Here is a 20,932-nt window from a genome sequence, read left to right as displayed (position 1 = left end):
TTATCACGTCTTGGCCCAATTTTAGCGAGCTCACTCTCACTTTCTCGCCTCGGATAAAGCCACCCTTGATCATTTCCTTACCTCCCTTACCACTCATCTCTAGTCCTCCTTCACAGCTACTGTTTTCACCATCCTACCCATTCAAAATTGCTCCCTCATGCAACCAAATTTTCTTTGTCCTTGATATGTCCCGATACCTCTGTTGCCCTCTGTTTAATTATTCCCTTTTTCCATTGTTGTGATCACTTTAATAAATCACTGTTTCCCTACAACACCCACCTCTGATTACTCAAGGTAGAAGGATGCAAACTGAGCACAACTTAAAATCTTTAAACCACCTGTCCCCTTCAATTACTACTTCAGTTCCAAACTTCTTTTCCTTCTGAAGTCCTGGTGCATCTTTCCTGAAAATTGCTGTTTGGACTTTCTAAGATCAACTTGACCCTTCGCATAGCATGAAACAGTCATTGTCAAAATCATGAATGGATACCCTTTGTGACTAATCATAAATTATCCCTCCTTCACTTAGCTGTGGATTTGATATGGTTATTGTTGCCATCATTCTCCAGTGCCCTACTTTTGTCCGCCAGTTCCATGGAAATGCTATTATATGACTCTTCTTATTTAATTGCCGCAAGTGTAACAATGTCCAACAATGGCTTCTCTACATTTGCCTGCACTGTCAACTCTGGAAACTATCCTCTATCACCTGCGCTTTCTAATTTACTAATTACCCTTCAATGACATTCCAGGTGTGGCATCAGCTGAAGATACCTAGCTATATTCACCAGTTCTGTCATTGAACTTGCTGCCTCTGTGGTTTAACACCAATAATATCCATAAGACAAAGGAGCAGAAGTATGCCATTTTGCCCGTCGAGTCTGCTCCGCCACTCAATGAGATCATGGCTGACCTGATAATCCTCAACTCCCCTTCCCTGCCTTTTCCCCATAACCCTTGATTCCCTTACTGATTAAAAACCTGTCTTAACTCAGCCTTGAATATACTTAACAACCCAACCTATACAGCTCTCTGCGGTTAAAAAAAAACTCCACAGATTCACTTATCTCTGAGATAAGAAATTCTTCCTCATCTCTATCTTGAATGGGCAGCCCCTTAACCTGAGATTATGCCCTCTGGTCCGAGACACTCCCACAAGGGGAAACAATCTCTCAGCATCTACTCTGTCATGCCTTCTAAGAATTTTATATGTTTCAATAAGGTCGCCTCTCATTCTTCTAAATTCCAATGAGTACAGGCCCAACTGACTTAACCTCTCTTAAGAAAATCCCTCCATACCCGGGATCAACCAAGTGAACCTTCTCTGGACTGCCTCCAATGCCAGTATATCTTTCCTTAGATAAGGGACCAAAACTGTTCACATTATTCTAGGTGTGGTCTGACTAGTGCCTTATATAGTTTTAGCAAGTCTTCCCTATTTTTATACTCTATTCCCTATGAAATAAGGAAAATAAAGGTGAACATTCCATTTGCCTTCCCTATTACCTGCTGAACTTGCATGAATCCCAAAAAGCTAACATACATAAGGACTTCCAAATCCTTCTGTGCTGCAGTTTTCTGCAGTCTTTCTCCATTTAAAGAATATTCACCTCCTCTATTCTTCTTGCCAAAGTGCTTAACCTCACATTAGGTTCCATCTGCCATGTTTTTGCCCACTCACTTAACCTGAGTATATCCCTCTGCAGACTCTGTCATCCTCACCACTTGCCTTCCCACCTACTTTCGTGTCATCTGCAAACTTGGCGATAGTACATTCACTTCCCTCATCCAAGTCAGTAATATATATTGTAAATGATTGTGGCCCCAGCACTGAAATTTGTGGCGCTGTACTAGTTACAGGTTGCCATCCTGAAAATGCCCCCCCTTATCCCAATTCTATCTTCTATTACTTAGCAAGCCCTCTATCCATGCTAATATACTACCCCCAACACCATGGGCTCTTTTCTTATTAAGTAGCCTTGTGTGTGGTATCTTATCAAGCGCCTTTTGGAAATTGAAATATATTACATCTACTGGTTCCCCTTTATCTATCCTGCTTATTACCACTCAAAGAATTCTAATAAATTTGTCAGGCGTGATTTCCCCATCACGAAACTATGCTAACTCTGCTTGATTTTATTATGCATTTCTAAATGCTCTGCTATTACGTCCTTTAACATAGACTCTAACATTTTCCTAATGACAGGTATTAGGCTAACTGGCCTATAGTTACATGTTTTTTGTCTCCTTCCTCCCCCTTTTTGAATGAGGATGTTACATTGGCAGTTTTCCAAACTTCTGGGACTTTTCCAGAATCTAAGGATTCTTGGAAGATTACTACCAGTGCATCCACTAACTCTGTAGCTACTTCCTTTAATATCCTAGGATGCAACCCATCAGGCCCAGGGGATTTTTTGGCTTTTAGCCCCATTAGTTTCTCTAGTACTTTTTCCCTAGTAATAGTTATTGTATTTATTTCCTCCCCATCCCCCACCCCCGTTTGTCTCTTGATTATTTAGTATTTTTTGAATGCTATTCGTGTCTTCTGCTGTGAAGACTGATGAAAACTATTTATTCAACTCCTGCCATTTCCTGGTTCCCCATTATTATTTCCCCAGCCTCATTCTCTAAGGAGCCTATGTTCACTTTGGCCTCTCTCTTCCCTATTATGTACTTAAAGAAGCTCTTATTATCTGTTTTTATGTTACTTGCTAGATTTTGGTCATCTTTTGTTGGTTTTTATAACTTTCCTATTCCTCTGGCTTACTACTAATCTTTGCCATATTGTATGTTTTTCCTTTCAATTTGATATTATCCGTAACTTCCTTGGTTAACTTAGTTGGTTTATCCCCTTCCTAGAATCATCCTTCACTGGGATATAACTCTGTTGTGAGTCATGAACTATTTTCTTAAATGTCTGCCATTGTTCATCAACCGTTTTTTCTGCTAATCTCCTTCCCCAGTCCATTCCAGCCAACTCTGCCCTCGTTCCTTTGTAATTACACTTATTTAAGTTTAGCACAGTTATTTCATACCCAGGTTTCTTACACTCAAACTGAGTGCTAAATTCTACCATGTTTCCTGGGGGACCACGGCCTGTATTTTACCGTTGGTGATTTGGGGGCGGGGCCTGCTCACCGATGGGAAAATGACACGGGATGATGTCGGAAGGAACCCCCGACATCATCACTCCATTTAAGTATTGAGGAAGGTGGGCGGACAGCGAAATCAGCTGTCCGCCCGCCGACCTGTCAAAGGCCAATTAAGGCCATTGACAGGATAATTAAGGTTGTTAAATGCCCTGCCCATCCAACCTTAAGGTTAGCGGGCAGGCCAGGAGCCCCAGCGGGCTTCTGATAAAACATGAAACCTCATCCACTGGTAGGATGAGGTTTCATGTCCGTTTTTAAAAACTTTAATAAAGTTTATGTGCTTCTTATTAACATGTCCCATCTTGTGTGACATTGTCACATGAGGGGAACATGTTAATAGTTTTTATATTTTTCTATTTTTAAAGTATTTTTAGAATGTCAGTTATCTTCCTGAGACAGCACTTAGTCTCAGGGAGCAGTGCACTCTTTCGAACGCATGCGCAAAAGAGCGCACGTTGAGAGTTGGGGAATCCCTCCCCCCGCACAGGAAGCGCATAGCTTGGAGTTCAGCTGCCCGCCCGCCGCCGAGACAGTGGGGCCCCCCCCACCAATTAAGGGCAAAATTCTGCTCATGTCTCTGTAATAGCGTTAAAATCATAGCCATTAATCTCTTTTTGTGCCGTTAATTCATTTATTTTGTTCCGAATACTACATGCATTCAAGTAAAGAGCCACTAATTGTTGCCTTTTTACCATTTTTTTCCCCTTTTGACCCTATTCGCTGCAGTTTTTTTTTGCTCGTACACTTTGTCCCTTCCTGTCACACTCTGGATATCATTACCCAAATAGCTGCCGTGCAATGCTGCCATATCCTTCATATCCTTTTGCTTTGTAAGCCTATGTATCCCCTCTCCAGAATTCCTCCCCCCGCCGCCCATTTATTTTAAAGCCTTCTCTACAATCCAAGTATTTCGATTTGCCAGGACACTGGTCCCACCACAGTTCAACTGAAGCCCATCCCAGTATTGGTGCCAGTGCTCCATGAACTAAAATCTATTCCTCCCACACCAATTTTTGAGCCACGCGTTTAACTCCTTGACTTTATTTATCCTATGTCAGTTTGCCTGTGGCTCAAGTAGCAATCATGAAGTTATTACCTTGGAGGTTCTGCTTTTTAATTTAACTCCTCACTCTTCAAATTCTTTCAGCAATGTACCATTGTGGACGATGACAACTGGCTCCCTCCCCTCCCACTCCAAGTTCCTCTCCAGCCCTGAGGAGATGTCCTTGATCCTGGCACCAGGCAGGCAACACAGCCTTCGGGACTCACACTCATGGCTGCAGGGAACAGTATCTATCCCCCTAATTATACTGCCCCCTAATGCTACTGCGTTCCTATCCCCCCCCAGTTGAATGGCTCCCTGTTTCATGGTGCCGTGGTCAATTCACTCACCCTCTCTGCAGTCCCCACTCTCATCCACACAGCTTGCAAGAACCTTGTAATTGTTTGACAGTTGCAGGGGCCGAGGCTCCTCAAACGCTACCCCCGGGTCCCCATACCTGCTTCACACGCTGTCACACTCTCCTGCCCCCAGTCAGAGACCAAATTTGAATTACCTAATCTGAGGCACGTGACTGCCTCCTGGAGCAAAGTGTCCAGGTAACTTTCCCCCTCCCTGATATGGCGCAATGTCTACAGCTCAGACTCCAGCTCCTTAACTCTGATCCAAAGTTCGTCAAGCTGCAAACACTTAAAGATGTGTCCAACAGCTCCCACATGCTGCAGTAGCAACAAACCACCTGTCCTGCCATAGCTACGTATGTTATTTAATGTATTAATTAATTACTGTGGTATCCCTGCTTTATGTGCATGAAGAATCCTCTGCTCTTCACACTTTATCGTAATTTTTTTGCACACAAGTATCGATCTTATACTTAACCAGCTATTTTTAAGAAAAAGACTAGAGACCTAAACACAAACTAAAGACCTTACTTTTACTTTAAAGACCAGAAATACTCAACAATACTTCTCACCGATCAGCTGCGCTCCGTGCTCTTTTCCCTCTCGTGCTCTTTAATGGACTCTTGTCTCTTCCTCTCGCGCTTTTTAATGGACTCTCGTTTCCGTGCTCTTTAGTGAACTCTCGTCTCTCTCTCTCCCCGCGCTCCTTAATGAGCTCTCGTCTTTCTCTCTGTGCTCTTTAAAAGCCATTATCTTCAGCCCTTGCCACTGACTCCACTCCCAGGCCACTGATTCCAGCTCCTTCCAGCCACTTTCAAAATCTGAATTAGGTGGTCAACAACCTCGGTACATTTTTTGACTTCAAACTGATTTTTGGATCCAGCATCCTATCTATTGCCAGGACTTGTGTCTGTATCTGCAAATTTGCCCCTCTCTATTCTAGGTTATTCCAATGTCCTCCCCTGAGGTCTAATCCTTTTCCCCCTGGAAATTCTAAACGTTGTCCACTTGTATCTTCTAGCATCCATTGCCCCTTTGAATAACTCTTCATACTCCACCGCATAAAATTTAAAACCCTCATTATGCTTATACAGTACATCCTCACTAAAGTTGTGGTTTTGTTCCTGAAAATCTCAACTTTAAGTGACACAACTTTGATTCCTATGGGAATCATTTGTTCACAATGTTAAAGTCAGTTAGGTGCCTGGGAAAACCAATGTACAAGTTGAAATACTGTACCGTATATGTGCAGCACTGTGCATTTCTAGATGGAATAACTTGCAAAATAAAATAAATCACTGAATATAACAGAAATACTAGGTAAATTGAAATTAGACAACACTAAATCACCCAAACATCCTCTGAGTAACACAGCTCCTGTTTCTCACCCACAAGACTACTGAAACTCAGCTTAACTTTTTGCTTGCTTCCCTTTCCCACTCCAAACCCTCACCCATCCTGAAAGGTGCTGTCTGCCACAAAGTGCTGCTTGCATTAACCTCTTCTAAATTATTTCTTCCCCTGACTCTGTTCTTCTATGCATCCCCCTCCCAATCTTGCTAGCAAAGCCTTCGGCTGCTTTGGTCCTATTTTTGGGACTTCCAATCTAAAACTATCTGTCGCCACTTTTTTTCAAACCTGCTCAAAGCTTGTGCATCAAACCAGATTTTCGTTCCCCTTCCTATTGTGTCATAATGGCTCAATGCCCATTTCCTTAAATGTATCTATAAAATGCAGTTTGTCTTCACTTTAAAATTTGTTGTATAAATGCAAATTGCTTTTTAAAAAAAATGGCTTGTATCTGCCTTTTAATTATGGCGGTGAGCTTTTATTTAATATTATATGATATTTACATATATTTTCATGGGCCATTTATAAATCTGTTACATTTCTTTTCCGAAATATGTTATTTTGAGCAAAATCTTCATGCTTTTTATGTACATATTTGCAATTTCGATACAAGCAACAAATAGAGAATCATCCCTCACAGAACTGCAAAATGAGATTGCAGTAAATTTGCTTTTGACTGTTCCAGCTGAATGAACGAATGCCTATCTGCACGGATTTCTGGCAATAATAAGTGGCTAATTAGTTAAGAAGATGAGTTACTGATTCAGCACCAAAACCCTATTTTGCTCAAACGGCTGCTTATCTATCCATCATTGCAATTGCAGTACTTTGTAGTATCAAAACTAAGCTAGATTACAGAAGGTTATTTTACTGATGTCTTAATTTGAAGGGGTGAAAATGACTGGAAGAAATTTAGCCATTTAAGTCTTCGAGATTAATGCTTTAATTCATTGTATGTTACATGTTTACACTTAAATGAAATGCAGCAAAAATCATTCCAAAATGAATATTTTTCAGTGCAGTTACAAAGCTGAAAGAATTATATCGCCACTCTGCAGTATTTGGGTTGCTGTCTTCTGCCTGTTGATGGAGCTGTTTCTCTTCAATCCATTTGCTGCATTCTGTATCAACCTAAGGTGTTAATATATGTGCAGTACCTTCTAACAGAATTAAGAAGTGCAAGCCCAATTGTTGTGAAATTGTTTACGTTTCTCGTAGGAAGGATTGTATGTACTCTCTTCCCTTAACAGGACTAATAGAATTTATAATTACAGTTGGGTATTGTAACCATTTAAATTAGATGTGATTGAAAAATTAATAATTGAGAAATATTGGTTTGCTTTACTTTAAACAAAAAATATAAACCAAATGAGTAACTAGTTCTAAAAAAATCACATGGATTATTGTCAAGTGACTTACACTTCTATTTACTTGCTATGTACTATGTATGATTTACTGTATTTTCAGAACAGAAATATTTATAGTAAAATAGAATTATTTATGTTCAGTATCCTCTCCTGTCAGATTTTGTCTGTTTTCTTATGTACAAAATTGAAATTTCATATCCTGTGCTGCTTGAAGTTGTGCTCATGCAGTTAATCTTTGTTACCTGATCTGTTTTACGTGCTGTTGAAAGAAAGTAAGAAATTGTACTGCAGCTAACCTCTTAGGTGATTGTAATTCTTTTAAAAGATATCAGCTAGCTTGAGCAGCTGTCAATAGTGCAGAGATTAAATCAGTAATAACATTGTATCAGGGTTTATGCTGAATACAGTTTGCACTTGTGCACAGACCTAATTCTGGCAGTTGAAGTTCATAGGCTGATGGACCCCAATACTCCATTTTTTTGGATGATTTTGTTTTTGACTTGGCTACTTTGCTAATCTGTTGAAGGCGTTTCTAATATAACAGCAATTGGCATTTATATTGTGTTTTTATGCAGTAAAGCATTCCAAGCAACCACGTACAGGAATAAGACAATATCAGGCACTAAGCTAGAGGAGAGATTGGGAGAGGTGACTACACACTTATTGAAAGAGCTAGATTTAACTACAATGCTAAAAGAGGTGATGAAGGTGAAAACTTGGTAGGAGGTTTTGGACAACAAGTTCTAGATTTTGGCTTAAGTTGCTGAAAGCATGGCTGCATTGGAAGGTGGGGGGCTTTGGGGTGTTGCACAGGAGGCCAAAGTCAAGAGCAGAGCCCCTGGGGCAGCGTCATGCTGCAAGAGGTTGAAAGGCGGCGGTGAGATTATGGAGGGATTTAAATGTAAAGATGAAACTTGTAAATTTGAGGTATGGATGACCAGGAGCCAGCCATCTGTAAGTCATGAGGACAAAAATGATGAGTAAGAAGGATATTGGGGCAGGATAGAAAGTGAATAGCAGAGCTCTGGATGAGCTGAAGTTTATGGAAGGTGGGCGGTGAAAAGTTGACCAAAATATTCTTTGCGTAATTGAGACTGCAGACGAGAGTTTTAGCAGTAGGTGGGCTGAAGTAGAGTGGAGGCTGAGTCTATTATGGAGGTGAGGAGCCTGTTTGATGGGAACGATACAAGATGAATAACTCAATTTTTTGATAAGCAGAATGCTGAGGTTGTAGATACTCTGATTAAGATTGAGACAGTAGCAGCGAGGTTAATGTAGGTACAGAGTTTGTGGCACAGCTACTTCCAATGCACAGCTAGAATAAGTTGTGGTTCATCTCAGACTCTGGATGTCAACAGGTAGTCTGACAGCACAAAGGCCGTAGATGGTTTGAGAGAGGTAATAGAAAGGTAGAGTTGGATATTATCAAAGTATGACATTGACCACTTATTTAGATGTTGCCAACAGACAACATGTGGATGAGGAAAAGGATGTAGCCAAGGCTGAATCTCTTGTGGAATTACTTGCACCTTTACCATCCCCTTTAGCCTTGCACCATCATCCCTTTCATCATTTAATCTCCCCTGCTTTCTATCCCATCCCAGACCTTCCCTTTTTTTCTGCTTCCCCCCTTTCCCTGTTGTACCTGCTTAAATCTGTATATCTCTAACTTTTCCAGTTCTCATGAAAGGTCATTGACTGGAAATGTTAACTGTTCCTCTCACCTTGGATGCTGGCTGACCTGCAGAGTATTTCTACCATTTTATTTCTGATTTCCAGTTTCTAGAATATTTTACATTTGTAGCCAAGGTGGAATCTTTTGAGGACTACAAAGAGTGATGGTGCAGAGATAGGAAGAGAATTGCTAGATATGATCTGGGTAGAGTTAAATAGCAAAGACTGGAACCAACCTTTCCTCTAAGCTGCATGGTAATTTGGAATGTACTATGCAGGGAACATAAAGACCATGAACAACCAGTGTTCCCTTTAAGATGCATGCATGAGAGGCCATGCAGCAATCTTAAAAGGATTACGTAGTGCAGCAAACAAGCCATGCATAGCAAAGCGAATTTGGGGGAGGACATTGACTGGACCCTGAGCAAATGCAGCTCCATGAAACTGGACAATTGACAACAATCATCATGGTGTGCTCAACTGGGTCTACTGTGAAAAGCAGGGACGGAAGATGGGCTTGGATATTCTATGTATGAGGTTATCAAAGGTGGAAGTGAAGCAAGAGTAAATGTAGAAGAGGTTCAACGAATGCAGGGCCAGAGATTAGGCAAATTTGAGACTGCCAGTTAGTTGACTGAGTTGTCAGTGACTTGGAGATTTTTTTTCCCGGAGCAGTGCAGAAAGGTGGGGTTGTGGGTGCTGAAGAATATAAGGAAGTAATTAAAAACGGCTTCATCGGTAATGAAAGCCACTGCCCTCCAAAAGCATACGTAGATGACCAGCCAAGGGGATGATATGAATAGGAATTATATTTTGAGGTTCAGAGCGCATGGAAGACTGTGAATCCAGAAGAGATGGTAAAAAAGGAGCTGCAATGAAGTTCAAAATTACTGAAGGTGCAGAGTTAGGTTGGAGGATTAAAAAAAAGTAAGGTTATCTTGGGAAACTTATAATGAGCTTGTGGGGAGGGACAGCAGACTTCAAAGATTTTAGATGAGATATTGCAAGGGTCAAGCTGCTTTATACAGGAGAAGATATAAGATGAGTAGGAAAAGAAACTAAATTATGGGGTGATAAGGTCTATGCTGACAGTGTAGTTTTTTGGGCAGGGCAGATGATGCAATGTGTAGCCAGGTGGAAAAATTTTGCAAGGAACACCCATGGGGCCAAGTTTCAGTCCAAAGCAAGAGGACGTCAATACGTTCAACGATAATGAACTTGTGGACAGCAAGGACTTTGCTGTCAAACCGACTGATATTCTGGGAGTGAACAAAATGAAGGGCAGAGATTGATCAAATGGCAAAATCTTTGGGGGCATGGTGATTGGGCTAGGACGTCAGATATATAGCTAATAGTATCTTGTATCAAATGTTTCATATACAAACTTATTAACTCTTAAGAAGTGAAATTCAGTCTTTTGTTAAATATTTTAAACAATTGTAAGTTATCCCCTGCCTTTTCTGTTCACCTGCTTGTACTAGGATGAGCACTTATGCTCTGAGACAACAATGTTTGCCCCCCAGGACGATTATCCTAGTTGTATAATCATCATTCCCTTGTAAGATAGTCTTGGAACATGGTTCAAGTTGACAACTGAGTAGAATGGGGATTGCCCTTCATCTTTTACCTTTGTCAAATCTCTAAATATTAACAGCCAGTTTTGATCAGAGCAAAGAAGATGCATTATTGTTTGAAAGACTTGATCCAACAAAATACTCTTAAGAAATGAGCTTGATTAGTGCTACATTTCCAAAAAGTGGTGGAATGTTTTCCATGCAAAATACACTTGCGAAGTCTGTAGTTTCTGTACCAGAAATAAAGCTCAGATTTTCTTTTGAGAATGTTATAAATCAGATGTTTATAACTTTCTCCATTTTGACTTCTATAATTACTGTAGAAAATAGCATAAAATTCATTACCTTTTTAAAATATGGAGGACATTCAGTACATAAAAATTAAATCTTGTGCATTTTAAGAATGACTTTTGTAGGATGAAATTGAAAAAAAATTGATTTAGAGATGGGAATGCATAAACTACGGTCATTAAGGTAAAATGGCAGGCACAAATGTAAAAGTTTAGTATAAAATGCTTGATCTTGTTAGAATTGTAAATAACTTCCACAATTTTTTGTCTGTCAGCTTACTGCTCCAGAACCACCCCATTATGAAAACTTACTTTTCTGCCCCATGAGTAAAATTGAAGTATAAAAGGCAAAACTGGCCCTGAAATTTATCTTTGACTGTGGAAGATATTCTCCTATGCTTCTATACAAAATTGCTGTGCTGTGGACTGTTCATTCTATTTTGCTAGCGTTTATTGATTCTTTAAGTAAGACTTCCTTATCTGACTCTAATAGGTACTTCTGGAACTTGTAAGGACCTGCTTGTGACAGGATACAACCTAGGTTGCCTCCAAAATATTTGTGTTATGCTTTCCTTAGTTCACTCTTTTGCTCATCTTGAGCCCTCTTGCATCTTACATATGTATTGCCTTTATTTAATTTAATGTGCTGTGCATAAAGTGCAAGTTTTTGCACCTTGTAAACCTATTGGCCTAATCTGTTGGGGCACACTTGCCTGTTGTAAAACGTTAAGTGTGATTGATGTATCAGTCTTAAAGTTGCAACTTTGTTTTTTTCAAAAGGTTACTGATATTCAAATGGTGTTTTTAGGAGCGTCAATCAAGTTTTTAGCTAGATATATAATTATAAGCATTTAATTGGGAGAGCTGTCACACAACAATATAATCATATTTGCAGAATATCGTACTGTCCAATGTTCCAGTCTTCTCCATCACCATTACAACACAAAAATATTGTGGATGCTGAAAATCTGAAAGAAACAGAAAATGATGGAAACACTGAGGTAGAGCAGCATCTGTGGAGAGAGGAACTGAAAATGCTCCAAGTAGAAGATCCTTCCTAAGGATTACGAAGGGACATTGACCTGAAATGTGAACTTTGGCTCTACAGATGCTGAAAGATCCGCTGAGTATCTTCTCCATTACAATCCCTGGGTATGTCCTGGCTCACCAGCAGGACAGACTCAACAGCAGCAGCACAGTGATATACATTCGGGAGAGGGAACTCTATGAGTTCTGAACATTGACTCCAGACTGCATGAAGTCTCATGGCATCAAGTCGAACATGGAGAAGTAAACCTACCATGTGGGCTAATTGCCCTCCCTTAGCTGATGAATCTGTACTCGTCTATGTTGAATAACACTTTGAAAAAGCATTGACATAGGCAAGGACACGGAATGTACCCTGGGTGGGAAATTTCAACATCCATCACAATCTGTAATTCCATAGACCATTATATTGCTCACCTATCGTTTCTGTAATGAACTTGATGTACCAGACAGGTTTCTTGCTTGAAACGTGTAACTTTATCACAGAGCTCTTGTAAAAGCTGCACGCTTGAGCCAAATCCATGACTAGAAGGCCCTGCCCCTAAAATTACCCACACTTAGGGCTCATTCGTCCGTACAGTCACATGACCCCTAAAGGCAGTTGGAAAATTTTTACCTATAATCACTACATTTCCTCCCTTCTAGATTTTTTTACATTTCTTATTTACAAAGAATACCTTAGCCTATAACACATATATACATAGGTCATGCAATTAAAGATTAAGTCTCTGAGATGGTTTTCTAATTTAGTTAGAGCGACTTAGCTGTAGGACTTGAGATTCTTCCACTGTATCTACATGATCAGGAGCTGTAATTCAACAGAGATCAGGTATGACTATTCAGGTCAGTCTGTCACCTCGGGTTAAAAATTCAACATCAATTACAGGCAGAATAGCTAGTTGTTGGAATGTCTGTAATCAAATGATCCACATGTTTTCGAACAATCCGCTTTTCCACTTGGTGTGACAAAGGTCCAGTTTCAGAGACAATTATACTAGGACCATTTACAAAATTCCACACAAAAGCTGTAACTCCCACAGTAAATCTTCGAGTTTTGCTGTGAATATCATGATTCAATTTCTGACTACGCTGGTTCTTTCCCTACCTTCCCCTCTTAAGTTTGGAAACACCAGACTTAACCTCGTACGAAGGCAGCGTTTCATCAGTAATTCAATGTGTTGAATCTTTAGTTCCATGAAGAGTTGTACGATAAGAAGAAAATGTGAAATTCGAGTTTCTAATATACCCTCGGATAACTTCTTCATTCCAGATTTGAAAGTTTGCACCGCTCTTTCTGCTAACCCATGTGATGAGGGGGTGATATGGTGCTGTTTTAATATGTTTAATTCCATTTAAACTCGTGAATCTCTGGAGTTCAATACTACTGAAGGCAGAACCATTATCCGAAACAATGACTGGTAGGCCATGTAAACTAAAACATTGGTGCAGCTTTTCAGTAGTTGCATATGATGTCAGTGATCTAACTTCATATGCATCCATTCACTTAGAATGCGTATCAATGATCAATAAAAACATGGTACCTAAAATTGGACCTACATAGCCTATATGTAGTCTAACCCAGGGTTGACCAGGCCACTCCCATAGATGCAGTGGAGATGAAATGGGCAACTTCTGATGCTGACACTGGAAACAGTAAATAACCGTTCTTTCTATATCACTATCTATACCTGGCCACCAGACATAGCTTTGCGCAAGCGTCTTCATCTTGGAAATGCCTGGATGCGCATTGTGAAGAGTGGTTCTCTTCCTTGCGAAGGGACGATGACTTTTGATTCCCACAACAAGATTCCACCTTGACAACTTAACTTAGTTTCCGGGCATAGGTTACATGGTTACCTCCACATTGGTAACAGATTAATTTCTGAATCGCTGGTGAAATGCTTCCACTATGCATTTTTATTTTTGGGGCAGTAGAGCCTGTCTCCTGCTTTGTGGCTATCTCTCTGGTTTTCAAGCCATGCCCAGCAGTAGGTTCCTGCCCCAACTGAAGAATGGTGCCATGTTGCACACTCTGCAAAGCTTGCAAGTCCCTCTCAGCATTCTCCATTGCTAATGCTATTTCCATGGTGCGCTTCCAATCAATATTAACTTCTGCAAGTAAACGGTGCTGAATGGCATCGTCATGTACGCCACAAACCAACTGGTCTTGCAACATGTCATTGAGTATACCTCTGAAGTTGCAGTGCTCAGCCAGTTGTTTCAACTTCATGATATAAGTTGCAGTGGTCTCACCTGGAGCCCTTACTCTGGAGTTAAACGTGAACCTCTACAGAATTACCGATGGCTTTGGCTGAAAATGCATCTTCATGAGTTCTACCAGCTCATTAAAAGATTTGGAATTGGGCGCGTTCGGGGCCATCAGGCTACAGTTGAGGTTATATGTTTTGCTACCACAGACACTTAAAAGAATTGCTTTCTGCATCTCCTCCACTGTTATTTCATTTGCCACAAAATAAAAACCCAAGTGCTCTATGTACTGGCTCCAGTCCTCCATGGACAAGTCATAAGGGTCAGTTCTGCATGGCTGGCAAGTATACTTTTCTCTCTTTCCTTAAGAATTGATGTACTCACATTCGAAAGGGTGAGGTGCAGCATCGGAGCTATTTATCTTTGTTGCCAATTGCAATAAACTTGATGTACTGGACAGGTTTCTTACTTGAAACAAGTAACTTTAGTACAGAGCTCTTGTAGAAGCTACATGCTTGAACCAGGTCCATGACTAGAAAGCTCCACCCCTAAGATTACCCACGCTTAGGGCTCATTTGTCAGTATAATCACATGACCTGTAAAAGCAGTAAGAAAGGTTTTACCTACAATCACTACAATTACCATCAAACCAGGAGGCAAATCCTATTTTGAGGGTTGTAGGAGAGCATGCCAAGAACAGCACCAGCCATTCTTAAAATGAGATGCCAACTTGGTGAATTTACAACACAGGATCCACTTACATGTTGAATAGCAGAAGCTGTATGCTATATATAGAGTTAGGTGATCCCACAACCAGTGGATCAGATGAACGCACTGCGGTGCTGCGACTAATCGTGAATGGTGCTGGATAATTAAACAACTAATGGCAGTGTGGAGAGGAGATTCCATGAACATATCCATCTTCAATGATGGTGGAGTACAGTATGTGAGTGCAAAAGACAAGGCTGTTATGTTTACAACTACTGTAGGCCAGAAGTGTCAAGTGGATGATGCATCTCACCTGTTCCTGATGTCTTCACGATCACAAAAACCAGCTTTCTTTTAATTCAATTCAATCCACATGATATGAAAAATAGCTCTGCTCACTGAATACTGCAAAGATTATAGAACCTGAGAGCATCCTAACTGTAATGTTGAAAACTTTGGCCCTGAAGCTAACCGCGCCTCCACTCAAGCTGTTCCAGTACAACTACAACACTGGCATCTACCTGACAAAGTGGAAAATTGCCCAGGTATATCCTGTCCACAAAAAGTAGGACATATCCTAGCCAATTACTGTCCCATCAGTCTACTCTTGATTGTTAGCAAAGTGATGGACGATCATGTCAACCTGCACTTACTCAACAATAACCTGCTCACAAATGCCCAGATTGGGTTCCACCAGGACTACTTTGGTCTCCATTATAGTCTTGCTCCAAACATGGACAAATGAGCTGAATTCCAAAGGTTAGGTTAGAGTGACTGCCCTTGATATTGACTGAGTGTGGCATCAAGGAGCTCTAGTAAAATTGAAGTCAGTCGGGATCAAGGGAAAATGTTCCATTAGTTGGAGCGTTGTTAGAGGCCAATCATCTCAGCCTGAGGACTTTGCTGCAAGAGTTTCTCAGGGTAGTGTTCTCAGCTCAACTATGTTCAACTGCTTCATCAAAGACCTTCATCAGGTCAGAAGTGTGATATTCATTATGCTGTGTTCAGTTCCATTTGCAATTTCTCATACTGAAACCGCCTGTGCCTGCATGATGGAAAACATTCATGTTTGACCAAATAAGTGAAAAGCAACATTTGTGCTGCACAAGTGCCAGATAAATACCATCTTCTACAAGAGAGAGTCTCTCCTTGACATTCAATAGTATTACCATTGCCCCATCATCAACATTCTGGGACTCACCATTGACCAGAGACTTATTAGACTATCCAAAGAATTAGTGCCTACTAGAGCATGCCACAGACTGGGCCTGAGTGATGTACCTGACTCCCAAAGCCTGTCCACAATATACAACGCACAAGTCAGGAGTGTAATGGAACAATCTTCACTTGCCTGTTGGAGTGCAGCTCCACCAAGTCTAGAAACTCAACATCATCCAGGACAAAGTCACTTAATCACCATTCCATTCCCTACTTTAAATATTCACTCCCTCCACCACCGGTGCACTGAGGCTGCAGTGTTTACCATCTAGAAGATGCACTGCAGTAACTTGCCAACACTTCAAGTGAACTTCCCAAATCCAGGACTTCTACCACCTAGAAGGACAAGGGCAGCAGGTAGACCAAATCACTACTGCCTGCAAGTTTCCCTCCCATGTCACAATCCTGACTTGGATACAAATTGCTGTTCCTTCGTTGTTGCTGATCAGAATCCTGGAACTCATTCCCAAATAGCATTGTAGGAGTACCTTCACATGCACTGCAGCAGTTCAGAAAACACTTGTTCAAGGCCAATTAAGGATGGGTAATGAATGCTGCCATTTCCAGCAATACTCTCATGAGTGAATAGGAAAAAAAAATCAAATAGGGTTGTGTGACTCCATTGATGTTTTGAATTAGTGTATCTCTTTTTAAAAACATAATTGAATAGAGTTCATTGACTCAGAAACATTGTGTAATGCATTCCAAGTGAATAAGTTTATGCAGTCAGATCCATAATCTTTAATGTTATGCTTTGTGTACATAATGTGCTCAGTTATATCTGCTGTAATTTGCACGCCTTATTTCAACAAGTATTGTAACCCTCCCTTCTCTGTTACTGCTACATTCACTCATATTTGTTTCCTTTAAAAAGCATTTTCATTTTTGGCTAGTTTTGTAAATGACAGGCATGTATGTAGCGATTCAAAATTCTTAATCATGCTGCATTTGCCTCAGACCTGTTTGCACAAAATTAAGTCTCTACAAAAACTGAAATTCCAAACCAATTTATTACTACCTCATAGAGGTAATTCAGCCCCTTTATTAATGAATTTATACAGAAAAGGACAAAGTTGTTTATAACCAGGCTTTTATGTTTGATATGTCTGTAATTACAAATTGGGGGACAGTTTCTGATGAATTAGATTAGTATAGATTACAAATTGGATTGAATTCCACTTCAGTGAGTCTCTGCAAAGCTCCTATTCAAACAGGAATAACTGCATGTCCTGAATGCAAGCATCCATTCAGTGGTGCATATCTGAGAATTCACCTTGCTCGCAAAAAGAAAAATGTGGCTTCTTCACTGACATTGGTCTGTTGCTTAGCAGCTTGCAGGCTCTGTTTCAAAAGTTGCTATTTAAAGCATGTTATTTGTTTGAATTTAAATCTCTGCATGTGGAATAATTTTTAATAAAATTGAGATGGTTTGACTTAAACTGAATTACTATTGTATTTGTTGTGGGCACTCATCAGAAACATGTCAGCAGTTGAAACTTTATTGGCATTCAGAAGTTGTAGAATGGAAGTTTGAATGGATTGTGACAATGCTTTAAGTTCTTATGTGAAACACTGGATGAAAACATGGTTAACTGCCGTTATCATGTCGTTCATTGAAAAGCATCTCCTAACTAATCTACCGTACTAGTTAAATGGATGTGAACAATTAAGCTGTCACACCGTGATTACCGATAGCACACCTATCGTTGGTAGGGAATTGAAATAGAAATAAACTGGCCACTTTCATCTCCTTCAACTGTTAAATAACTTGATTTTTTTAAAACATCAATTTAACCATTCTTTTTATTTTAGACATGATTGGTATCAGACAGATTCTCATGTTATCGTCACAATAATGATCAAGAATGCAAGCAAGGATGATGTGAAGGTCGAGTTTGCTGAAAGAAATGTAAGTGTCAAAAGTACTCTAATTATTGGAACTTGCTACATTCAGGATCAGCACTATGCCTTTTCAGAATGCGACTTGTTAATTTTACGTGATGGTGTTGTGAAAGTATTTGGAAGGTATGCACTGTCATGACACCAGCAGGATCTTATCCTGAATGTTGTTTTTTGTCTATTAGAATATTTAAATACTGTATTATGTAAGAAATGATCAGTTTTTAAAAAGTAATTTTGTTGTGGCTTTTAACGTCCAGTGTTGTTAACACATTAACATTGTAATTAATGTTGAAACAACAGTGGAGCAGTTTTCTAAATTGCTTGTGGATTTGCTTTTGACAGATGCCTGTGCCCTGTTTTGATTAAATCTGTTAATGCAAATGGAACATAAAGCTAAGTAGAATTTATTACACAATGATCAGGAGGGAAAATAAAAATTAACTGAGGCACATATAGCAATTATCTGAGTTGTGTTCGCCCCGCTCAAAAGTTAGTGGTGGTGTTTTTGTAATCAAGAAAAATCAATGAAATTGGATTTACTTTCTATATTAGCACCTATGTCTGCACCAAACACTTAAAGATCAGAAGAAATTTGTGCTTGATGCAGAGTAATGGATTCTGTCCCCTGTTCAATAATTGATCTTGTCTTCAGTCTCAAAACCATCCTTTGTGCACCTGTGAGGTTTTTCTTTCTCATACCAACCATCCTTGCAGCTGTTATGAAGCTGGTGCATTATTTTGTGAAATATTTGTAAGAACTCCATTGAGTACTTGTATCAATTTTCAGCTTACATTTGTTTGGGAGACAAGAGGTTTCGACTGAAGTATCTGTGCTAATTTTGAAAAACAGTTCCTAGAATTGCAAGGATCATGTTTGAACCTGCTTCAGTGCACAGTTTCCATCTTATCATTAGACTAGTAAATGTCCTGTGTTCTAGCTCACAGCGAGTTGGAGGATGAACTGTTTTGTGGCATTGTATCATGTAAAATGGTATATTCTCATATTATTTACTTCTCTGATCTCTTGGCTGGCATGCAGTTTATACAGCTGTTACTGCAATGGGGCATCATAATATTTCAATTCACCATTTATAAACAATTTAATATTAAAATTAGTGGAAAATATATTTTAAAAAAAAAACAGCCTTTCTCTGAATATTTATTCAGCACACAATATATCCTCTTGATATTATGCAGGGATGTGAACTCAGCAATAAAATTTCCTTTGCTCTTTTTGCAATCCAAGTACAACTGGTCATTGCTTCTGATTTTTAAACTGCAAGAAAAATAGGTATTCGTTGAATCCCTGAGTTTGAGTGGAGTTTTTGTACAGCACACAAGAGGAAACCACTTCAGTTATTTATCCTGTTTTCCATTTTTCCACCAGCTTCCAATGTTTCCATGGCTGTTCATTTCTGAGCTGCTGCTTCATTCTCTGCCTCTTTTTTTTAGGGTTGCCAACTTTGATAAGATGCATTCTTGGTTGTTTGCTCACATGACCTCCTGCCATTAAGTGCCCTGCTCCTAACTATTGGGCATCCAACATGTCCATCCTCACTGTGCAGTGCTGTTCCATGGCAATCGGAAAGCAACAAGACCCTTTTACCCAATTAAATGATTTGTAGCTGCCAGTGAAACAGCTTTTGTCGCATATCCAATATTTTCATAACTAATAAACAGAAGTGTTCAAAGAAAATTAAAGAAAAAGATGTAATTTCCTTGTGATGAACCACAACGCATAGAAAAACACAGCACTGCAATCAGACAACTGCCAGCGCCTTGTCCACATATACCTAAACCTGTGCTTGCTCTCTGTCCCATACTTACGACCAGGACTCAAAGTGAGAGTGCTTGAGCTTTTATAGATACTTAAAGTGGCAGGGAAGCAGAGAGCTGACTGTGTGTTTATCCGTCATACTTTCTATCTGCCTTTGTCGTTAAGTATGACAATTTTAATACACAGTCAGCTTCAAAATTCTACAAAAACTCTCGTTAACGTTTATCAAATGGTTTCTACCAGTATTTAGAGCAGACCATCCAGTAACTTTTGTATTGAATGTGGTCTGATATAAATATTTCCCATGATTTAGCTGATTTCTCTTTTGACCTGAAGTTGTTTGTAAAATACCTTGTCCTCCTGAGAAACCACACATTGAGAAAACATTTTTGATCAATTTGACTGGAAATTGGCTTTCACCACCAGAAAATATGCCAATGAAAATGCTGTCTGATAATAAAAATAGCTTTACTTGCAATACGGACAAGATATATTCTCGGATGACTTGATGGGAGCTGTGACATTTTTCTTTTTGTTTCAGTGATTTGTGTGCAGGTTAATATCCATGATATACAATTTATAAAGTTTATATTTTCAAGATTAAAAAATCTCTGGCCTATGACTTATGCACCATTATCTTGTCTATTGAACAAGGCATCTCCCTTAGGGATGTGTGAATAGTTGTCTACCCCGCCAATAAAAAGTGCGATAATTTTCCAGCCCCTCACTGCAGTGGCTTTGCACTATAATGTGTACGTAATTCGGCAACTCTCATTCCTCTGAAACCCATATTTATGCCTATGTTATGCCATACCTGATTATTCCAGCCTCCTGTCCACCTTTCAAAAACTTCAGCTCATCCAAAGCTCTGCTGTCATGTATCCTATCCAAGCCCTCCTCACCCATCTACACTGTGATGACTAATCTAAATTGGTCTCCAGTTCCCCAATGCCTCAGATTCAAAAACCTCATTCTCTTGTTGCATGCCCTTCACGGCCTCGCCCTGCCCTATCCTTAAATTTCCTCCAGCCTCCTGAGAATTCCCCCTGAACTCTGTTCTCTTTCAACTTTGCCCTTGTGTGTATATCTTACTCCCTTCCTCACACCAGTGATGCCTGCAAATTCAGTCATCTCAGCCCCAAGCTCTGGAATTCCTTCCTAAGCTCCTCTACCTCTTCATATTAACTTTAATATTGTAAACCCCAATGCACTTCAGAAGACTTATCAGGCAAAATTGAGCAGTTTAGGAAGGAATTCCAGAGTT

General features: G+C 39.8%; 1 protein-coding gene across 2 annotated transcripts in view; it reads left to right on the top strand.

Annotated features, from left to right (window-relative positions):
- Nucleotides 1-20,932, top strand: part of sugt1 (SGT1 homolog, MIS12 kinetochore complex assembly cochaperone) — a 146,380-nt gene that overhangs the window by 63,065 nt on the left and 62,383 nt on the right. For both annotated transcript variants that reach the window (XM_041198953.1, XM_041198954.1), the window contains one exon: nucleotides 17,802-17,898. In XM_041198953.1, coding sequence (XP_041054887.1) covers nucleotides 17,802-17,898 — 97 coding nt within the window. The remainder of the gene's footprint in view (nucleotides 1-17,801; nucleotides 17,899-20,932) is intronic.

This window comes from Carcharodon carcharias, chromosome 11, assembly GCF_017639515.1.
Source record: "Carcharodon carcharias isolate sCarCar2 chromosome 11, sCarCar2.pri, whole genome shotgun sequence".
Classification (NCBI taxonomy): Eukaryota; Metazoa; Chordata; class Chondrichthyes; order Lamniformes; family Lamnidae; genus Carcharodon; species Carcharodon carcharias.
This window is presented reverse-complemented; position numbering and strand designations above follow the sequence as displayed.